Below are 19,286 nucleotides of genomic sequence, written 5' to 3' on the forward strand. Positions count from 1 at the left end.
TTTTTGTGGCCACACCCCCTAATTGCCATGTTCATTTTACAAATTGTAAGTAAGCCGTATCACTTTAAATGGGCAGGGAGAGCTGTATGGCAGTCCCTACTAAGGTGATGTATAAAGTTGTAGTGCAAAACACAAACACAGTAACACACACACAGTAACACATACACACTAACAGGCCCTGCCATTCCAAGTCCACAGAGGCCCAAACAGCCCGCTACCAGCCCACTATATGGTAACTTTCTATGGAACCATAGCCCCTCTGGTACCTGAAGAAGGGTGTGCTAAGCGACAAATGCACAATACACTGTATACAAACAAATCACATACACATGGCACACGTAAGGCCACACAGGGAAATGTAAATGTAATATGTAATAATAAATAAGCGTTAAAAACCTGAGCAGGTTAGATCAGAGTTTGTAGCAGCCGATATTGAGATAAATTCGGACCTCGATAAATAACCCCCTAAACTAATCTTCATAATATCAATGTACAGTACATGAATGTAAATAGTATTGTACATTAAAAGTTACCAATAGGTCATGTTGAGCACCTGAAATGAAGTGTTAAAGAAAGGCTTTATTCCTCACATTTTATGCAATCTTTTTGTTCGACCCACTGAATTAAAGCTTAAAATCTGCAGTTCAACTGCATCTGAGTTGTTTTATTTAAAATTCATTGTGGTAATATATACAGAACCAAAATTAGAAAAAAAATTGTCCAAAGATTTATGGACCTAACAGTATGGAAACCTATTATCCAGAAGGCTCCGAATTACGGAAAGGCCATGTACCATAGACTCCTTTTTATACAAATAATCCAAGTTTTTACAAATGATTTCCCTTTTCTCCATATTAATAAAAGTGTAGCTTGTACATGATCCAAACTAAGACAGACTGATGGGTTCATTTAATGTTTACATCATTTTCTATTAGATTTAATGTATGAAGATCCAAATTGCGGAAAGATCCATTATCTGGAAAACCCCAGCTCCCGAGCATTCTGGATAACAGATCGCATACCTGTATATGCAAAAGTTCAATTATTGTGTTTATCATGTGTCACCTGTAAGGGTCATTTATAATTCCTCTGTAGATCCACCTTTCTAGAATGTCAAAGTACGGTGCACTTGCTGCCTTAGTTAGGTAGAGACACAGCTCCTGTGCCTGGCTGTCCCCTGTGTATCCAAAGGTTCGGTCATGCAATAAGCTGAGAGTCGCTCCTCCAAAACACTCTCCTTTATTCAACGAAGTAGCTGAAAAGAGAAAAAAAATCAGTGAATGTGGAGCTCATATAATAACGATAGGGAAACAGCCTTCTGAGTCCCACAGATAAATATTCCAGACATGGAATATGTGTAAATCATTATTTCAGGCGCGCTCCAGGTTGTTTTGCCGCCTGAGGCAGCGTTTAAAATGCCGCCCCCCAGCCCATCGTACTTACCTTAAAATTGCCAACGAGGGTCCAGGGGGGGCCGCATTGCCAGCGCAGAGAGCGAAATTGCGCTCTCTGCGATAGAAAAGCCGAATTTCCGGTTTAGAAACCGGAAATTCGGATCTTAAAGTTACAAGGAGCGGCTTTTTGCCGCCCCTTGTAACTGCTGGGGAGATGCCGCCTGAGGCAAGGTACTCACCTTGCCTCATGGCAGAAACACCCCTGCATTATTTCATCACAATTGATATGAATAGCTTTGAAGTGAAGTCATTGAAATGTCTAAAGTAACACCAATTTGCATGTCTGTCCCCTAGAAATAGTTGCCAGACTAATGTGTTAGGAGCGGGTCTAATTTTTTTCCAGTTTATGGAAAAATATACCTTTAGAATGAACACTACACAAACAGATAATTTATATGCAAGTGACCTGTATGAAAGGGTTAACTTCTATCCTTGAAACTTCTGTCCTTGCTCAAACTTCTTTGTGCAAAACATGCTTATATGGCACGTACTCCCCAGCTGGCCTGAGCAGCCCCCAATGCCCTTGGGCGAATATGTTTCTTATCTCTTGTTATCACGCATACCAGCACACCCCACTCTCACAACTTCTACAATGTTTCTTTCTGCAGACACACTCTTCTCAGTTTCCCTTAGGCTAAGGCATACCTTTGTAACACGTCATATTGGCTATATAAGCAACTGCTGTAACCCTAATAAATCGGAACTTGCTTTGCAACACACGTGCCTACTGTGTCATTCTTTGTAAGACCCCTGCGCAGTGTATCTGGAGGGTGTAATCAGATGGTTTCTGCCGTGCCAAGACGAACCGGTTCGCACAGGGATAGCACAAGGATAGCACAGTGAAAGCCCGGGATTTCTCCTGTTCCTTTCAGCTGGTGTCAAGAAGTGGGATCGGTTGGATATCCGGAGGTAAGTAGAATTGCTGTCTGAACTGACTGTTTTTTCTCTTACCTTTGGCTCTTTCCAATAACCCATTTCTTGATAAAAAAACAAACAAAAAGGAAACAATATAACAACGAAAAAGAATAAAAATAGGTTTTGCCTCTTGTATGGCGGTTTGAGGCTGGTTGTTATATATATAAAAAATAAAATATAACAACAAAAAAGAATAAAAATAGGTTTTGCCTCTGGTATGGCGGTTTGAGGCTGGTTCTTGACGTGTAACTTCTTACTTAAAAAAATCTATCATTCTTTTGCCGTGCGTGTGTGTATATGCCATCCAGGGACACATAATTGTTTGTTTGTATATTGATAACTGTTACTAATACATCCTGTTGGTGTTGCTGATATTTGTAAGTTGTACTAATCATATATATATGGTGATGGAAATTGCTACGTGAGGGCAGTGATTCTGTCAACAGAATTTCCCAAAGCCGGCAAGTAAGCCACTTGTTGCTTACCAACAGGGAACTTCTGTTGGTAGTGTTCACAAGTCACACACTTTGTTATAAGTGATTACAAGCTATATATATATATATATATATATATATATATATATATATATATATATATATATATATATATATATATATATGTGCAAGGCATGTATGCATATGTTTTGTTGTTTTGCCGTCTAAGTGTTGGGTATTGTATGTTGGTATAGTTGTGTTACCAATTAATTCTACTGCTAACTGTCTGTGACCACAATTGTGGATTGCCTGGTATCTTTGTACTGCCACTTTTATTCCTTTTAATGTTGTTCTTACTAGAGACATAAACTCTGGATTTGATCCAGAGGCAGGCTAGCTTTTCTAAATCAGATTTATGAATCCAGGAAATAAGTAATTAGCCTGGGACAGGGAGTAATAGGGTCTAGAAAACACATAAGCAGTATTCGCTAGGAAGAACTGCAAGTCTCAGCCAACACTACACTACTTGAAAAGATAGAAAGCTGCTATCCTAATATTTCAAAATAAAGAAGATAGGTAGCACCGTCCATTGAGAGAGATTTTGTCCAAATGGTGGTGTGCAAGGTCAAATATCATATATAGTTAGTTAGAGGCGGAGAAAGGAAAAGTATGACCCATGGTTTTGCACCATCCCACTCTTTTAATCTGAAGTCCAAATAACAGAGAAATAAATAAGACCTAACTTTTATTATTAACCTCTAAAATTAATACTGAACGAAAAGAAACATGTGTTGCTATATTAAAAACAAGGTTAGGTACGGAAGCTATATAGACACGTAGTCGATAGCTATTTGACGGTTTTCCAAAAATATGGATAGTTATATGGGTTTCAATTCACAGTAACAACTGTTTACCCACATCTAACTTAATCAGCAGCAAGATGCTGGTGTTCAGCGATAAAATACCGGACGGAGTGGATTGGGTTAAGCCAGAATGTGGCAACACACAGTTCACAGTAGCTATGCACGTGTAAAAATGTATGGAGGTGACCAGACCGTCTCAGTGAATTTACAGCGAGGAGGGACTGATAAATCCGATGTTCATCACCCTTGCTCACCTCCCGTAGCAGCGCCTCCCTAGGTCGTGGATATAGGGGAATGGCGGCGTGATCAAATGAAGGAATAAACCAAGTTCCAATTGCCTCCCACACCACCCTTCCTTTACCAATCGCACGGATAGCTACGCGCTGTTAACCAACTAGCGCCAGGGGTTAAGCCCAAGTAATATGGACTAGTACGCCCGGCCACCCTTCCGATTTGAATGAAGTCACACACTCTACAATGAATCCCTTATTACGTACACCAAATCCACTAAATCCACATGATTTAGTGGATTCAATCTCACATGAACAAAATTCATTTGATCAGGCAATTTCTGATCTGAATGACTTAATGACTGAACAGACTACACCAATAGGCATCATGAAACCAAAAAGTCGCTTTATGCCACCTAGACATACCAGCTCTGCAGTTAATGTGTTCTGTGAGCTTGTTATGAATGATTTTCTGACTTTGTCTAAATCGAGTCAGGATAACCTCACAAAAGATGAACGAATGGCTATTCAACAAATTTCAGAATGGGATGATGTTATTATTAAACCCTCGGATAAAGGTGGCAATGTTGTGATCTGGCCACGCATAATGTATATGACAGAAGCCCTCAAACAACTTAATGATAACTCTTGTTATCACAGATTACACTGTGACTGTGACCCTACTGAGAAATTTAAAGCAACATACAATACTTTGATTGAGGATGGCTTCCTGACAGGCCTCATCACTAAAAGTGAATATAAAGCCCTGCTAAACACTTCCTCCACCACCCCGACATTTTATATGTTGCCGAAAGTGCATAAAAATATAACTAAACCTCCTGGGCGTCCGATTGTGTCGGGAAATGGTAATTTATGCGAAAGAGCCAGTCAATATATTGACACCAAATTGAGGAGCTTTGTAACCAATCTCCCATCATACATTCGAGATACAGGGGACTTGCTCTCCAAGTTGCAAGACATTAAAACCGAGGCCGGAACTCTTTTGGTGGGTTGTGATGTAGAATCTTTATACTCATCAATTTCTCATAAACATGGCCTACAGGCTGTACGATTCTTTATGGAAACCGAAAGCAACTGGGATGGCCAGTATATTGATTTTGTGACGGAACTGACCCAATTCTGCCTAAACCACAATTTCTTTGTCTTCAATGATAAATTTTACTTACAGGTGAGAGGGGTGGCCATGGGTGCTGCATTTGCACCCACCTATGCTAACCTATTTATGGGTTGGTGGGAGGCTTCTTGGGTATTTGGAGATCTGATGTCCGAATTCACCCAACATATAGCCATTTGGTTTCGCTATATTGATGACCTAGTCTTCCTATGGACTGGTAGCCGTGAATGTCTAGATAAATTCTTGTTGACACTGAATAATAATGATCTGAACATCAGATTGACTCACATGATCAGTGATTATAAACTGGATTTTCTAGACGTATCACTAATCCTGGATAGCGATGGCACAATATCTACAGATTTATATCGCAAATCCACTGCCACCAACTCTATATTACATTTTCAGAGCCACCATCCCATTACAACGAAAAGGGGCATTCCAGTTGGTGAATTTCTTAGGTTACGACGGAATTGTTCAGATTTGACTACTTTTAAAATTCGAGCCAGAGAACTCACAGAGCGACTTAGGACGAGGGGCTACTCTCATTCAATAATACAAAAAGCCTATCACAGAGCAATCAAGACGCAACGAGCAAACCTATTGCATGGAACAAAAAATGATGGCAGTGTGCCTGAGCAACCGACCAGATTTATCAGCACTTTCTGCAGGCAATGGCCAGACATTAATTCTGTTTTGGAAAAACACTGGCACATACTATTGACTGACCCTGTACTGGCCACACTAATAGGCTCCCGCCCACAACTATGCAGCCGTAGAGCCCCCAACTTAAGAGATCGCCTAGTGAAAAGCCATTTCTCGAAACACAAGACAAAACCTGTCAGAACAGGTTCATTTCCATGCGGACACTGTAAAGCGTGTAAGTTTATACACAATCAATCTTCAGTCATGGACCGATTTGGTAAACCATACAAGGTTAAACATTTTTCCTGTAACACGACCAATGTAATATACATGCTAACCTGTCCATGCAATAAAATATATATTGGAAAGACCAATCGAGCGTTCAAGAGAAGGATACTTGAACATGTGTTAAGCATTGACAATGCCCCAGACTGGGTGAGGGCTAATAAAAAACTTCCCCCAGTTGGTAGGCACTTCATGGAATGTCACAACAGCTCGAGCAAAGGACTGCACGCTGCTGGTCTATTCAATATCAATTTAGGGATTCGGGGAGGTGATTTGGAAACATCCCTCCTCTCCAAAGAAAGTGAATTGATCTTTTTACTTAATACTCTAAGCCCATATGGCCTCAATGAGAGTATTGCCATGAATATCTTCATTTGAGGTGTATTTTATTTACTTATATACAATACACATTTTTGGATAGCTAGTATACAGAATCATGTCATTATACTGTGCAAAATGTTGTCATGCATGTATACTGTGCAAAATGTCGCCTCGAGCAACATAATGTTAGTCATTTCATTATATGTTGCGAATTTAGCGACAGAGTTATCCAGCTTGACACTTTTGTGTCAGTATGAATTTATCATTAATTTATGTTGCCATTTTTTTGACACATCCAGTGGTTTCCCTGGATTAACACGGGTCTACTGGAAGGCATACAATAGTGCCCCGCCCCCAGTGTCATGATTGGCCATTTCAAATTTTGAGAGGCACTTGCCTCCCTACTTAAACCTGCATTTCTTAGCGCCAAAAAATAGCCTTTGACAAAGCCCGCAGGTTGCGAGCGAAACGCGCGTCAGGCGCCTCATCCAATTTTAATTGTTAGGAAGGGACGGTTACTCGCAGAGTTTGGTGGGCGAACGGGCGGAAGGGTGGAAGGGTGGAAGATCGGAAGGGTGGCCTGGCGTACTAGTCCATATTACTTGGGCTTAACCCCTGGCGCTAGTTGGTTAACAGCGCGTAGCTATCCGTGCGATTGGTAAAGGAAGGGTGGTGTGGGAGGCAATTGGAACTTGGTTTATTCCTTCATTTGATCACGCCGCCATTCCCCTATATCCACGACCTAGGGAGGCGCTGCTACGGGAGGTGAGCGAGGGTGATGAACATCGGATTTATCAGTCCCTCCTCGCTGTAAATTCACTGAGACGGTCTGGTCACCTCCATACATTTTTACACGTGCATAGCTACTGTGAACTGTGTGTTGCCACATTCTGGCTTAACCCAATCCACTCCGTCCGGTATTTTATCGCTGAACACCAGCATCTTGCTGCTGATTAAGTTAGATGTGGGTAAACAGTTGTTACTGTGAATCGAAACCCATATAACTATCCATATTTTTGGAAAACCGTCAAATAGCTATCGACTACGTGTCTATATAGCTTCCGTACCTAACCTTGTTTTTAATATAGCAACACATGTTTCTTTTCGTTCAGTATTAATTTTAGAGGTTAATAATAAAAGTTAGGTCTTATTTATTTCTCTGTTATTTGGACTTCAGATTAAAAGAGTGGGATGGTGCAAAACCATGGGTCATACTTTTCCTTTCTCCGCCTCTAACTAACTATCCTAATATTTCTCTTCTATATTTTCCTCTAATGAAGAGTAACAAATAATGTATGTTTAAGTAAAGATTGTTTGGGAATGTGTAAAAGATAAGAGAAAGTGAAATAAGGAACAATATTAATGTAAAGCGAACAGCTCAGAGATAAGTTCTCTGACAGTAATAGCTCAGATACAGAAGAGCATGCTTTCCCCAGCCCGACAGCTACGCTCTACTCCACCCGTACAATACAAAGTAGAGAAAAAGGGGGGCGACGGGGGACGCTGCAGCAGCGCGTCTGACTAAAAACACACAGATCTTTTCAAGATGTTACACAGCCCCACACTAATCCACACAAATTTGCACAGGAACTCTTGTTTGTCCATGGTGCTCATAAGCCTAATTAGAACAATATATTATTTGTACTCAAACGTGTGTGGTCCAGGGGATTACCAATGTCTGTTAGCCAAAATGAATTGAGATACTAACCCTGTTGACCACCATTTTTTTTCTTTCAGAAGCTTCTTGGGAAATAGTTTTCAAATTTAACCAAGATGCCCAAGAGTCTGCTGTCCAGTATGCTATTACCTTTGTGTCAGGATTACTAAATGATCCTCAAAGTAACCTCAGCATACATAGTCTTGCCTGGAAGCATAAGAAGTAAGAAAAGATAGTCATTGCCACAAGTGGAGAACTCCTGTCTTAAGCCCCAGCAGGTGTTACTAGGTCAGCAACAGTCTAACAACTTCCAGGATAATTCCCAAAACTCCAGAAACAATAACTAACAGACAGCAGTACAGGTCAGATAACCGTAACAAAAAGACAGTCGTTTGTGTTAATTGTAATAATCAAGGGCATTATGCATATAAGTGCATGTCCCCAAAGACAGCCCTTTCCCCTGCAGGAGATGCAGCCCCTTCACATCCCAATGCATCCCGCATAAATCCTGATTGAAGGTGTGAGGCAGCACCGGTACCAGTATTTCCAAACACTTCTAATCACCATCCAGACCTCCTAATTGAAGTGTTTATTAATTAAAATACCCTCCCTTGTTCAGTGAATACTGGTGCTGCCCGCTAAGTTTTAAAGACTCACTCCAAGTGATTTGTGGGCTTTCTCACCAAAAGATGTTGGGTTAATGTCATTCATCCATCCCACCTGTGTCCATACGAGTAGACCTAAGGGCCCCCAGCCCAAAATCTCACAGTACCCACTGTCCAGTGAAAAAGTATAGGGGATTTGCCCAGTCATTCAAGGGTTACTTGATAAGGGAGTGTTAATTTATAGGATTAGCCCTGTAAATATGCTCATCTTGCCAATTAAAAAGCCCTGCAAGAATGAGTGGCGTTTTGTTCAGGATCTCAGAGCAGTTAACAAAGTTGTTATTGCAGCCCATCCGGTAGTGCCAAAACCAACTACCAAAGCAGCTTGCAGTCATTAAGTACTAAGCCCACACTGGATCCTCTGACCGTGTAGCACAAGATAATGCCTATGCTGATGTAGCTGCAAAGCAGGCAGCAGTGTATTATAAAATGTTTAAAGCATGTGTTGTAAAAGAACCAACTCTATCTGTTCCCTCTAGTGCTGTATTTATCAGCCCTTCAGGACCAAATGGAACCTGAGGAGAAGGAACATTGGCTTAAAGCCAGATGTACACATACTCCGGATGTTGATGTTTTTGTTTGGCATTTAGGTGATTGCCCTGTTGCACCCCGTGCTCTGTTACTGTATTTGGTTGCTGCCTCACATGGTCTCACCCACACTTTTTAAGGGGGGGATTTGTGATGTAGTGTCAGGAATGTGGTTTGCCCCCGGGTTCTCATCTATTGCAGCCAAATATGTATAATTATGTTTTATTTATGTTTTATTTGTGTGCAATATAATCTAGGCAAGACTATTAGAATACCTATCCAACACCAGCCTAAAGCAATGTATCCATTTCAGATATTGCAGATAGATTCCATACAGTTACCTAAATGTTGTACCTATGAATATGTATTTGTTTGTGTTGACTAATTCTCTGGTTGGCCAGAAGCCTGGCCCATTGTAAAAGCTTCAGATGAAGCTATAGCTAAAGAGCTAATTGCAGAGATTGTCTGCAGTTATACACTGCCTGAGGTATTATCCTCTGATCAAGGTACACATTTCACTGGACAGGTAATGTAATTAATCTGCAAAGACATTGGGATTCATCAAATGTTACACACCATATCATTCCCAAGCTAGTGGGAAAGTGGAAAGTCAGCAGGCTAATTAAAGTATGTGCAGAGACTAAACTTGCGTGGCCAGATGCCCTTGATATAGTTCTTATGTCTGTCACACACACTCTCCAAAGGCTAACTAAACTCTCCCCATATGAAATATTGTTTGGGAGACAAGCACGCATGGCTCAGTGCTTTCCTTCTACTCATCTTCTTTGCATGAACTATAGAAGAATGACTGAATATGTTACTAAGTTACCTAAGGAACTGACCAAATTGTGCTCTTGAGTTTATTCTTCATTACCAGATCCAGCGGATGTTCTGGAACCTCATGTTCTCATTCCAGAAGATTGAGACGCAGTGCCAAAGATCTTCAACCTCGCTGCAAAAGACCATTCCAGGTACTCCTCGTCACAGAAACAGCTGTAAAGGTTGAAGGAAGACCGAATCGGATCCACGCGTCTCACAGTAAGACTACTTCAACTTCCACCTGTTGTGTAAGTGGGGGGAATTGTAGGACATAATAACGCCTCTTTCCTTCCACCACCTAAGTCCCAGGGACCAAAAGATGTAGGTCCCCATCGGGTGAAGATCTCCAGCAGAATCATGTCTTTGTGGGCCAGATGTTTGGTCCGAATCTGTCTTCCTGCTGCACATCCGTATCTTCATTGCCGTGCTGATTATAGCACTTATAAAGCCTGCTGTTAATGACAGGTCCCAAGTCAACACAACAACAGCCTCACCAGCATCTGAGGTTAATGTTTCATCACCAGATCAGGTTAAAGTTGTCCAAAGAGACTTATATACATAACTGTTTGAGCCTAATGATAATGCTCTTGTTAAAACGCTTGTTATAGCAGCATCAACACTATTACCGATTGTTGGATATGTACACATTCTCCTTTGTCAGCTCACAGTATGACATACATAGCAGAATCTCTATCCTGTCAGGACATAGTTAACAGTCCTTGAGGTAATTTGATACTTCTCCAGTATAACACTACACTTATTCCAATGGCCATCTCAGGATTCTGTGAAGCACCAGTAGTGTATTTTCATAAAACGGTGTCGCCCAAGGATATTGGTACGTTGGTACACTTATGTTCCGATGGCCTTTGTATCAACAGCTCAGCTAATCATCATTTGTTGCTGTTGTTCTTGCTGTACCTCCTTATTTTCTCACTCTTTTCTAAAGGCAAATTCTTCTAGGCCTGTTCTGTTCTATCCTAAGAACGCTAAAATTCTGAAATGACTTCAATGAACCACCACAGTGTATGAATATTATATACCAGATGTATTCTCATATAGGTTGTATGCATAGCATTTATAAGGTATGCTATATTTAATTGTTTGTTTTGTATTATTGTTGCCAGACATACTGACGAAAAGGAGGAGTTGCAGAGGAAAAGTCTTGCAGGCCCTGCTTGGCCCTCTTAATGGAGTGAACAGTTTCTAAGTGCCCATGAGGCCCTTCTAGAAACTGTTCAAGGTTATGTGTCACATCTGTCGAGAAGGTTCTTATCACTATTCTGTTATATTTTGTATTCCTGTAACAATGTGTCCTGACCTTGAAGCACACACACACACACAATGGTACTCCCTATTTCCTAGTGATTGGGTGTTAGTCAAAGAATTCCTACCAAAACACTCCCTGGAACCTACTTTTAAAATAGAGTAGCACTTGGCATGATACTGGCTGAAAAGGGGGGTGTCTGTAAAATGCTTGCCAACACAAGCACCTGTTGCACATATATCCCCGATAATACTGGTCCAAACAGCAAAGTAATTGATCTGTTCATTAAGTTAAAGAAAAATTCTGGAATCACACATCCTTGGGATGAATATTTTGGATGGATGACAGGTTGGCAAACGGTCTTAGCCCAGATCAGTGTTACCTTATTGATTGTTTTGATTTTTATTTCATTTATTTTCTGCTGTATAATCCCTTACATTAGGAAGTTGATTTCTTCACTTATTGCTTCTTCAGAAGGTTCACAACTCAAACTTATTCATGCTGCTCGTGTGTAGTCACTTGCGTGACTAAAGGGGGGAACTGAAAGGGTTAACTTCTATCCTTGAAACTTCTGTCCTTGCTCAAACTTCTTTGTGCAAAACATGCTTATATGGCACGTACTCCCCAGCTGGCCTGAGCAGCCCCCAATGCCCTTGGGCGAATATGTTTCTTATCTCTTGTTATCACGCATACCAGCACACCCCACTCTCACAACTTCTACAATGTTTCTTTCTGCAGACACACTCTTCTCATTTTCCCTTAGGCTAAGGCATACCTTTGTAACACGTCATATTGGCTATATAAGCAACTGCTGGGACCCTAATAAATCGGAACTTGCTTTGCAAAACACGTGCCTACTGTGTCGTTCTTTGTAAGACCCCTGCGCAGTGTATCTGGAGGGTGTAATCAGATGGTTTCTGCCGTGCCAAGACGAACCGGTTCACACAGGGATAGCACAAGGATAGCACAGTGAAAGCCCGGGATTTCTCCTGTTCCTTTCAGCGTACATATCCATAAATATAACTTTTGCATCAAAACCATTTTGTGATGTTCTGTGTGCTTCCTTAGAGATCACCTGCAATAATGCAGATGTTAACTGTAACAGGAAAAAGTGTCAGGCTGATTTAGCCAAGCATTTATATGGTGCCCTTGGTTTCTGTAAGAACATAGTGCTTTGTGCATTCCAGGAGGTGGATATAAATACTTAAAATTGCAATTTTTTTCTATTTTGAATTATCCAGAGGCACATACTACTAGGTACTTCTTGCCAGGTAGATAAAATAGATTATCAGTGCACAGATTCTGTGACATTCAGGGAACTCAAGTTAAAGGGGATATACTGCTCCTTAAAATGAGAAGGAAAAGCTTCAAACAATAATGCAAATAATTCCACGAGGAAAGCCAGACCAATTCTTAACCAGTCGATGACATGCATGCTACGTGTCGGACGTGTGGAATATAATAGGACTGATCGTGAAATCGCAGGTACAAAATACATGTATCTGACCGTTGGATGAAGATGCATCGTGCGACGTTCACATCAGACAGTCGGATACATGTAGTTTGTACCTGCCATTTCACAATCAGTCCCATTATATTCTGCACATCTGACACGTCGCATTCGTGTCATCACCTGGCGACTAATTGGTCCGGATCGCCTCGTGGAGTTCAGCCCTAACTTAGTCTCTCTTGGCAGCCTGCCACCAAAAAAAAATACACACCTGCATTTAGTGAGAAATAGTGAGGCAGCAGTATATTATGTTATTTTGAAAAAGCTGTCTGCTATAACCTGTTGTTTACACTATCATGGAAGCTTGAGTATGTTGTGCACCAGGGCAGCTGTAGAAATTAGAGCAGCTTATGTGCACTGCTGGATACTGTTCAAGGGAAGATGGTAATGCAAAATTCGGAGGCAAGATAATTTTGATAAAAAAGTTGTACAGGTATTAACTGTTTTAAACATAATAAAACATAAAACTATCATCTGATAAATTATTCATCACATGGTAGCACAAATTAACATTTCTTAGATATCTATTCCAGATATTGACTGGAGCAACAGTACTGCCAGATCAGTTAATGGGAACAAGTTCATAAACTTGTTGCATGAAATTTTATGGCACCGATTGTTGAGGAGCCTACCAGAAAAAATGCTATTCTGGATGTAGTGATCTCAACTGACCCAGAACTTGTGCAAATGTGCAAGTCATTGAGCCCCTGGGTAATAGTGACCATAATGTTATATCATTTAATGTCTGGTGCAAAAAACAAATATATACTGGGGCAACAAAAACAATGAATTTTAGAAAATCTAATTTTAGTGCCTTAGGGCTGCCCTACAGAGCACAGAACAGAAATGGTTGTCATTTAAAATGATATTAAATCATTACTGTTCTCAATGTATTCCATTAAGGAGTAAATGTAGAATCTCTAAGAATCATCCTATGTGGCTTAATACAGAATTAAAGAAGTTAATAGGAAAGAAGAGAAAGGCATTTAAAAACTACACATCTGTTGGGACAGAAGCTGCATTTAATAAATATAAACACTGTAATGTTGTAAATGTGGTAAATTAGCAATCCGGAAGGCAAAGAAAGGAAATGAAGAGTTAATTGCGGTGGAGGTGAAAACTAACCCTAAAAAGTTTTTTTAAATATATTAATCGTAAAAAGATGCTGGTTGAAAGTGTTGCTCCATTAAATAACCAGTACCAGTTTGGTTGTAACAGATACAGAAAAGGCAAATGTGCTAAATCAGTTCGTTTCATCAGTGTATACAATAGAGGAGTCTGAGTTCCCAAGCTCACTTTATAGCTGCACTAATGGCTCAGCTCAATCTAGTCAGTCGCTGACTCAGGATATGATTCATAAAGCTTTAATATGAATGAATGTAAACAAGGCTCCAGGGCCTTATGGCATACACCCCTGGGTTCTAAGAGAGCTTAGTTCAGTTTTAGACCAGCCCCTGATGAGGTAAGTAAGATGCTGGACAGTAGGGGAACAGTAGATGTGATCTATTTGGACTTTGCCAAAGCGTTTGATACAGTACCCCACAAACTACTGCTTTTTAAACTAAGGTCTGTTGGGCTTAAAGGGAATCTGTCGTCATTTTAAACTTTTTTTTTGCATTTTTATAAAAAACACACATCCATAAACACTGTCTGGCAAATAAAATGTTAATCCACAAATCCATGCAAGTTATTTTAGTTTGTATTTTGTCATTGGGGCTTCCATTTCTGCTCATTACACATTCATCCTGTGCTGCTCTAACAGCAGGCACAGCATTACCTGTGTGCTTGGAGGCAGCCACTCTGTAATGAAAAGCCAAGTCGCACTGCGACATGAGAATCTAGCTGTACACTCCCCCTCCCCTCTCTGCCCATGAGTGTGATGTCTGGAGGAGAGCGGTCACATGGTTTGCAGGAAAGCAATTACTTTCACTTTCCTACGTACAGCGTGCACTAGCAGCCCCTCCTCCCACAGCTCAAAGCTCCTGCCGTTCTGTAAGTTTGTTCTTTGCATTCCTTTGGAGGGGGGAACTTTCTCTCCTTGCTGCCTTCCTAGTTTGTTTTACTGGTTACTAGATGAGGTAAGGGAGCTGTGAGTTCCCTCTGCTATCCACCTCACACAGACCTTGCTCCTTTCCTGCCTGCAATACTTATTAATACTTACTGCCTCCTTTCTCATGAGCTATTTTAACCCTTCCTAGACTTCCTATTAAGTTTTCCTGGTTTTCAAGTATGTCCTCCTTATTTTATCCTTTTTTTCTATTCCCTTTCTATTTCTATTTGTTTCTGCCATTCATTTTTGTGTAAACAAATATAATAAACTATCTATATAAAATATTTTTATATATATATATATATATATATATATATATATATATATATATATATATATTTATTTATTTTTGAAACGTAAGTGGGGGCAGTGATCACAGGACTATATTATTATTTATATGTTTGTATGCAGGATTTCAGTCCTTCTGAAGTGGTGTCAGTGAGAGCTTATCTTGATACCTGCCTATTGTTCAATTGACAGGCTCAGCAGACAAGGCTCTATTTACATTACAGCAGCTTGTAGGAGGGAGGAGTAATGACATCACTCCAACTTGCAGTGCAGCAGTAAAGTGTGACTGAAGTTTATCAGAGCACAAGTCACATGACCTGAGGGCAGCTGGGAAATGTCAAAATGTCTAGCCCCATCGCAAATTTTAAAATTACATATAAAAAAATCCATTTCTTGTTTTGAAAAATGGATTTCAATGCAGGATTCTGCTGTAGTAGCACTATTAACTGATACATTTTGTATCCCTTTAATGAAATCGTTTGCACATGGATAGGAAACTGGCTACAGGATCAGGTACAGAGGGTGGTTGTTAATGGTACATTCTCTACTTGGAGTAAGGTTCTTAGTGGGGTCCCTCAGGGCTCGGTATTGGGTCCACTTTTATTTAACTTATTCATTAATGATTATGGGGAGTGTATTGTAAGTAATGTATCAGTGTTTGCAGATGACACAAAACTATCCAGCCCAATTAATTCCATCTAGTATGTGGCATCCTTGCAACACGATCTTGACAAACTGGCAATCTGGGCAGCTAAATGAGATTCAATGTTGATAAATGTAAAGTCATGCACCTGGGATGTAAGAATGTCCAAGCCATTTATACCCTTAATGGGACTGCACTAGGCAAATCCGTTATGGAAAAGGACCTTGGAGTCCTTGTAGATGATAAACTTGGCTGTAGCAAGCAATGCCAGTCAGCAGCATCAAGGAAAAATAAGGTCATGAGCTGTATTCAAAGGGGCATAGAGTCACGGGAGAAGGGGGTCATTCTTCCACTGTATAGAGCACTTGTAAGGCCCCATCTAGAATATGCCCTACAGTTTTGGTCTCCATCACTCAAACAGGACATTATTGTATTAGAGAGGGTACAGAGAAGGGCAACTAAGCTGGTAAAAGGTATGGGAAATCTTAGGAAAGACTGGCCAAATTGGGGATGTTCAAGCTAGAGAAGAGGCACTTAAAGGGTGATATGATAACTATGTATAAATATATAAAGGGATCATATAATAATCTCTCTAATGCTTTATTTACCAGTAGGTCTTTCCAGCTGACACAAGGTCATCCATTCCGATTAGGAGAAAAGAGGTTACACCTAAATATTCTGAAGGGGTTTTTTACAGTGAGAGCTGTGAAGATGTGGAATTCTCTCCCTGAATCAGTGGTAAAGGCTGATACATTAGATAACTTTAAGAAGGGGTTGGATTGCTTATAGCAAAGTAAGAGAATACAGGGTTATGGTAGATAGCTCATAGTACAAGTTGGAGTCAGGAAGGAATTTTTCCCCATCTGAGAGAGAGGCTTCAGATGGGTTTTTGCATTCCTCTGGATCTACTAGCAGTTAGGCAGATAAAAAAAAAAACTAAAAGGTTGAACTTGATGGACGTGTGTCTTTTTTCAACCTTACTTACTTACTATGTATTAATTCTTCACAGGATAGCACATTTAAAAGAACAGGAATGCATCAAAACAAAGTATAGTAGATAAAGTAGAAACACTGGAAGTGTATCAAAGAGTGTTTTTTTGGAAGCATATTTGTTGTATAAGATCAAATGGCAGCAAAAGCAGTTGATGTTGGGTATGTTTCCACAGCCTAGCTATAAATAATCTAGAAGAAGATTGTTGAGAAATTTTGGATAGATATTAAGGAAATATGCTTCCAGTGATTTAAATCCTGAAATATCAATAGTTTTGCAATTAAACAAAATACAGATGACCATAATTTGGAGAGCTTACAACAAAATGATCTATCATATCATCAATTAAATCACATTTTTGTCAGCAAAGAGTTGATGATATATACTGGCAGAAACTCGAGGTGTGCGAGATACAAATTGTGTAGGACATCACACTAATTTCCTTGATGGGCAGTACAGTTTTGAGCCTTAAAATTTATATATGGCTTTTTGCCAGTCTCATTAATATTAATACATTATTATAATATAATTGTTATTGTCTCAAAACAATTAAAGACTTCGCTTGAAAGGAGAAGGGGGGGGTAAGCAAGTGATTATAATAACTTCTTATAAAACTTCAAAAGAGGCTGGCACAAGTCTGGATCCACGAAGTAGTAGAGCCGGAGTCAGATTGTAAAAGGGTTAAAAGGCTTACATTTGATTTTCCATAATTAAGAACCAAGGCCTGACGCGTTTGGTGTCTACCGACACCAAACGCGGCAGGCCTTGGTTCTTAATTATGGAAAATAAAATTAAGCTTTTTAACCCTTTTACAATCTGACTCCGGCTCTACTATTTGGCCCCCTCATCATAGGTACTGTATAATATGTTCTTGCATTGTAATGTCACGTACAGGTTTTACATTATTGTGGAACACTAGGGGGTTAAATGACAAAAGTTTAATAGATCTATAGTCCTAAATACCCTCAGAAAATCTGGTGCTGACATAAAAATGCTGCAGGAAACACATTTAAAAAGGACAATGAATTAGAGCACTAAAGAGACACTGGTCAGGTAAAAGGGTCTGCCTACTTGTTTGTAAATATCTTAAAATATATATATATATAAATAAATAAATACTGTACAGGGCTTCTTAAAGGTGCAAAAAAGAAATTCTGTTTATTTCTACGTTTCGGCTTCTGTACTGAAGCCTTCCTCAGGTGTGTGTGTGTATATATATATATATATATATATATATATATATATATATATATATATATATATATATATATACATATATATATATATATATATATACATACATATATATATATATATACATACATATATATACATATACACACATACTTTTCCTGGAGTGCCCGCACCTCTGACGTTAGTTGGAGGTGTTTGATCAATGTTTAAAGGAATAAAGAATAGAGGATCCGCACTCTCCTTTTTCGTTTCAAAGTGTAACAACTTTTATTTTACATCACAATCCGACGTTTCGGTCCCTCCTTGAGAAAGGTCCCCAGGAGGGACCGAAACGTCGGATTGTGATGTAAGAAATAAAAGTTGTTACATTTCGAAACAAAGTCTGCACAGTCAGGTCTTAAAGAACAAACAATATATTTAAGTTTATTACTGGGAGACTAACGTTTTGGCCAGTAATCTAGCCGATCTCAAAGTACCATTACACACAACAAAGGGGCCTAATATACACATACTGGTGGGAAAAGTGGGAAGGGATGACATCACCACAACATTATTAAACAGCGACTAACATACATTCATATACAAAGTATATATATAATACGTCTCCAAAAAAAAAAAAAAAAAAAATGTTCACAATTTGAATATCACTAACAAAACCAACACCACCAAACAAATATTTTTTTTTTTATAATAAATAACATTATTACAATAGCAGTATCTTGTTTTGCTATAAAATGAACTTTTTGAAAGACACAGAACTATGTACAACTAGGTCCATAAATCTTTGGAAAGAGACAACTTTTTATATTATTAATATTATTTATATTATTATAATTTATATTATTATTATATATTAGGAGTGGCAAAATCTACAGTTAAGTACATCCTGAGAAAGAAAGAAAACACTGGTGAACTCAGCAATGCAAAAAGACCTGGATGTCCATGGAAGACAACAGTGGTGGATGATCGCAGAATCATTTCCATGGTGAAGAGAAACCCCTTCACAACAGCCAAACAAGTGAACAACACTCTCCAGGAGGTAGGCATATCGATATCCAAGTCTACCATTAAGAGAAGACTGCATGGAAGTAAATACAGAGGGTGCAAGGTGCAAGCCACTCATAAGCATCAAGAATAGAAAGGCTAGATTGGACTTCTTAAAAAAAACATCTAAAAAAGCCAGCACAGTTCTGGAAAAACATTCCTTGGGCAGATGAAACCAATATCAACCTTTACCAGAATGATGGCAAGAAAAAAGTATGGAGAAGTCGTGGAACAGCTCATGATCCAAAGCATATCACATCTCAATAAAACATGGCGGAGGCAGTGTGATGGCTTGGGCATGCATGGCTGCCAGTGGCAGTGGGACACTAGTGTTTATGGATGATGTGACAC

General features: G+C 39.5%; 1 protein-coding gene and 1 long non-coding RNA gene across 12 annotated transcripts in view; one reads left to right on the forward strand and one right to left on the reverse strand.

Moving 5' to 3' along the window:
* Window positions 1-19,286, reverse strand: part of tubgcp2.L (tubulin gamma complex associated protein 2 L homeolog) — a 221,034-nt gene that overhangs the window by 148,994 nt on the left and 52,754 nt on the right. For all 11 annotated transcript variants that reach the window (XM_018224523.2, XM_018224524.2, XM_041568527.1 and 8 more), the window contains 1 exon segment: window positions 1,066-1,255. In XM_018224523.2, the coding sequence (XP_018080012.1) occupies window positions 1,066-1,255 (190 nt within the window).
* On the forward strand, window positions 1,871-8,153 carry LOC121395448. Its single transcript, XR_005962496.1, has 2 exons — window positions 1,871-2,363; window positions 8,020-8,153. It is a non-coding gene; the product is annotated as an uncharacterized LOC121395448 (long non-coding RNA).

Source organism: Xenopus laevis, chromosome 7L, assembly GCF_017654675.1.
Source record: "Xenopus laevis strain J_2021 chromosome 7L, Xenopus_laevis_v10.1, whole genome shotgun sequence".
NCBI lineage: Eukaryota > Metazoa > Chordata > Amphibia > Anura > Pipidae > Xenopus > Xenopus laevis.